General features: G+C 34.1%; 1 protein-coding gene across 1 annotated transcript in view; it reads left to right on the plus strand.

Annotated features, from left to right (window-relative positions):
• Atr (ATR serine/threonine kinase) overlaps positions 1-3,291 on the plus strand; it is a 92,243-nt gene that overhangs the window by 37,091 nt on the left and 51,861 nt on the right. The window contains exons 21-22 of the mRNA XM_029481984.1: positions 197-403; positions 1,723-1,861. Of these exons, the coding sequence (XP_029337844.1) occupies positions 197-403; positions 1,723-1,861 (346 nt within the window). The remainder of the gene's footprint in view (positions 1-196; positions 404-1,722; positions 1,862-3,291) is intronic.

The following is a 3,291-nucleotide window of genomic DNA, read 5'->3' on the forward strand; positions in this document are numbered from 1 at the left end:
AAGAGAGATGTCTTAACAAGAGCACATACTACTACTGCAAAACATACTGTGAGGTATACTATATAAAGTCATCAAAAACTAATTGAAAAGATTGAAGTATAGGAATTTAATTTTGTTTGTATTAATATTTTTAAGCTCTCCAACTTAGAAAAACATGCTGTAAGAGTTCTATATAAACTTTCTACTTTTATTTAAGGAAAAACTGATAAAATATGCAACTGATAGTGAAACAGTGGAGCCCGTTATCTCCCAGCTTGTGACGGTAATTTTGAAAGGCTGCCAAGATGCAAACTCTCAAGCTCGCTTACTCTGTGGGGAATGTTTAGGAGAACTGGGGGCAATAGACCCAGGACGATTGGATTTCTCAACAGCAGAAACTCAAGGAAAAGATTTTACATTTGTGGTAAGTAATGGTAATTTTGAGTGATACTATTTCTCTAAGTTATTTTTTCTGTTGTTTTTTGTTGTTGTTGTTGTTGTTGTTTTATTTTGTTTCTTGTATATGAGGGTTTTATCTGAATATATGTCTGTGTGCCACGTGCCTGCCTAGTGTCTACAGAGGCCAGAAGAAGGATCCCCTGGAACTAGAATTGAAGACAGCTCTCATGTGGGTACTGGATATTGAACCCAGATCCTCAGCAAAAGCATCCAGTACTCTTAACTGCTGAGTAATCTTTCTTCCTGAATTGAGTTTTATATATTCCATTTACACAATCAGACATTTTAAATAGCTTTTATTACTAATTAAATACTGATATGGAACTCTTTTGCCAAAAGCANTACTTTGAGCCCAATCTAATGTTTTCTGNTTTTGGAAACAAAGCTTAGTAATCTAATTATCATAATAGTTAAGGCCTAATTAGTTATCTAAAGATTAACACTTAAACATAATTGCTAGTGTTTCCATAGAAAACTAGTTTCTTAGGATATTCTAGTAATGTATTTATTTTAAGGAAATCCATGTTAACAATGTGTGCTTTTTGCTTGCTTGCTTGCTTGCTTGCTTGCTTGAGTGTGTGTATGTGTGGGCTTGTTCATTGTTTTCAATGGTAGGGATTGAATTCAGGGCCTTGCTACTAGGCAAGTGCTCTTCTACTGAGATAGATCACCAATCAAAAAGGAAAAGTTTGATGTGTACCTGGTGAATCTGAGTGGAAAGAATGTTGAAATTACCTTGGAGTAACTAATTCTGTAAAGCAACTCAGAAGGTTTACAAAGTGTAGTTTAGGAACTGCTATGAATACAGTTTGCTTTTTAAATTTTATTATTGTGTACGTGTGTGCACGCGTGCATGTGTGCCATTGTACATAAGTGGAGGTCAGAGAACAACAAGATATAGCATAGATAGAGAAGTTAGTTTACTTCCATCTTTAGATGAGTTCTGAGGCTTGAACTTAGGTCACCAGTTGTACATGCTAGCACCTTGACCCACTGAGCCATCTTGGTGGCCTTACAGTTTGTTTTCTGCCTGTTAAAACATAAACTGACCTACCTATTCAAAAGTTGAATGATTTTGATACAATTTTATATCATGCTAAGAAGATGCAGCATTTGACTTCTTAGCTTTGAATTTATTTGTTTATTTATTTATTTGCCATACCAGCTCAGTTTGACTTCACTCTCCTCTCCTATTTCTAAACTCACTGTGGGTAGCACAGCAACACCTGAAGAAAATTTATGTCAGTTCTTGAATTAATTTTTTTTGGTTTTGCTTATGTTAAGACTGGAGTAGAAGATTTAAGCTTTGCCTATGGATTGCTAATGGAGCTAACAAGAGCTTACCTTGCATATGCTGATAACAGCCGAGCACAAGATTCAGCTGCTTATGCTATTCAGGTAAGCATGCTCACTTGTCATAGCCATTACTGACTTTGCAGTATTAAATGCTTGTAAGAAAACTATCAATTCCATACTTGTAAAATACTTAACAATCACCTTTATCATCTAAGTGATACAGATTCAAAATAAGTATTTTAGAGAACACATTATATTTTCTTGAATGAATAAGAACAAAATATGATGTAAATATCAAAATGCCATAATGAAACCCATCACATTGTTACAAACTTAAAAATAATTTTAAAGTATCTATTCTTTTTTAAAAGTATTTAATATATTATAAATACTTAAATGCTTAATATATACACAAATAAAATGTCCCTTATGCTAAATCATGTGAAATATTATTTATGATCTTCAGTTTGATTTTCTTGTGTCTAATGGTATATCTTGGGTAATTTTCTGTGTCAGTAACATATATTTAGTTCATTCTTTGCAGTGATCCAATGATACTCAATATGAATGTATTTAAGAAATTTGCTTGAAACATCTAGGTTGTTCCACTGCATTTATAAAACATGACTTATGACTTGGGAGCCAGAAATGGTGGCACACACCATTAATTTGAGCGTTGGAGTGACGGAATGGGAAGATCACCACAAATCTNTGACTAGCCAATTGCAGTGCAGTCTAGTTTACATAGTGAGCCCATGTCTTGGACTGTCTCATGAATTTTAAGTTTTAAATAAAAATAAGTGCTTTTAATCCCAGTATCCAGGAGTCAGAGGCAGGCAGATCTCTATAAGTTCAAGATAAGCCTGACCTACCTGAAGAGGTCCAGGCCAGCCAGGGATATATATTGAGACCCTTTCTCAAAAAATAAATAAAATAAAAATTTGAAAAGATTCAGAGAACATATATCCAACAACAACAACAACAAAACAAACAAACAAACAAACAAACAACTTTGCCCTGGATTTTATAAAAATTTTTAAGTTAGTTTTTTTGGTTTTGTACATTTATTATGCCCCCCCCCCATTTTTTGATATTGGTTGCTTCGTTAGATATTTTGGTATGTTCTCAGAATGCATAGGAGGATTGCTGTAGCTAAGTTATCTGAGGCCAAGTTATCAAGACTGTTTCAGAAAAGGAGATGGGGTATTCTAGTCTTTGGTCCTGGGATGAGAAGTTATGGAATAGTTAAAGATGCAGCAAGCAGACAAAACAACAAGCTGCCAGCTATGGGAGGAGAATGTGGTGTTCTAGAAGACCAACATATGGAGAAGCTGTATCTTAGTGATCTGAACTAAATGCTGATTACACCTGTAGTAATTTAAGAATTGAAAACTGCCCATTGGGTATAGAGAGAAGAAAAGGCAGTTGTTGACCGTGACAAGATCAGTTTCAAAGAAAGAATACATAGGAAAAGAAATGAAAAAGAAAAAAAAGCAAAAACAAAATTTGCTATCAAGCTGAGTCATAAAGAACAATAAGTTAGGGAAAAAAAAAAAA

The sequence above is a fragment of the Mus caroli genome, chromosome 9 (genome assembly GCF_900094665.2).
Source record: "Mus caroli chromosome 9, CAROLI_EIJ_v1.1, whole genome shotgun sequence".
NCBI classification, from domain to species: domain Eukaryota; kingdom Metazoa; phylum Chordata; class Mammalia; order Rodentia; family Muridae; genus Mus; species Mus caroli.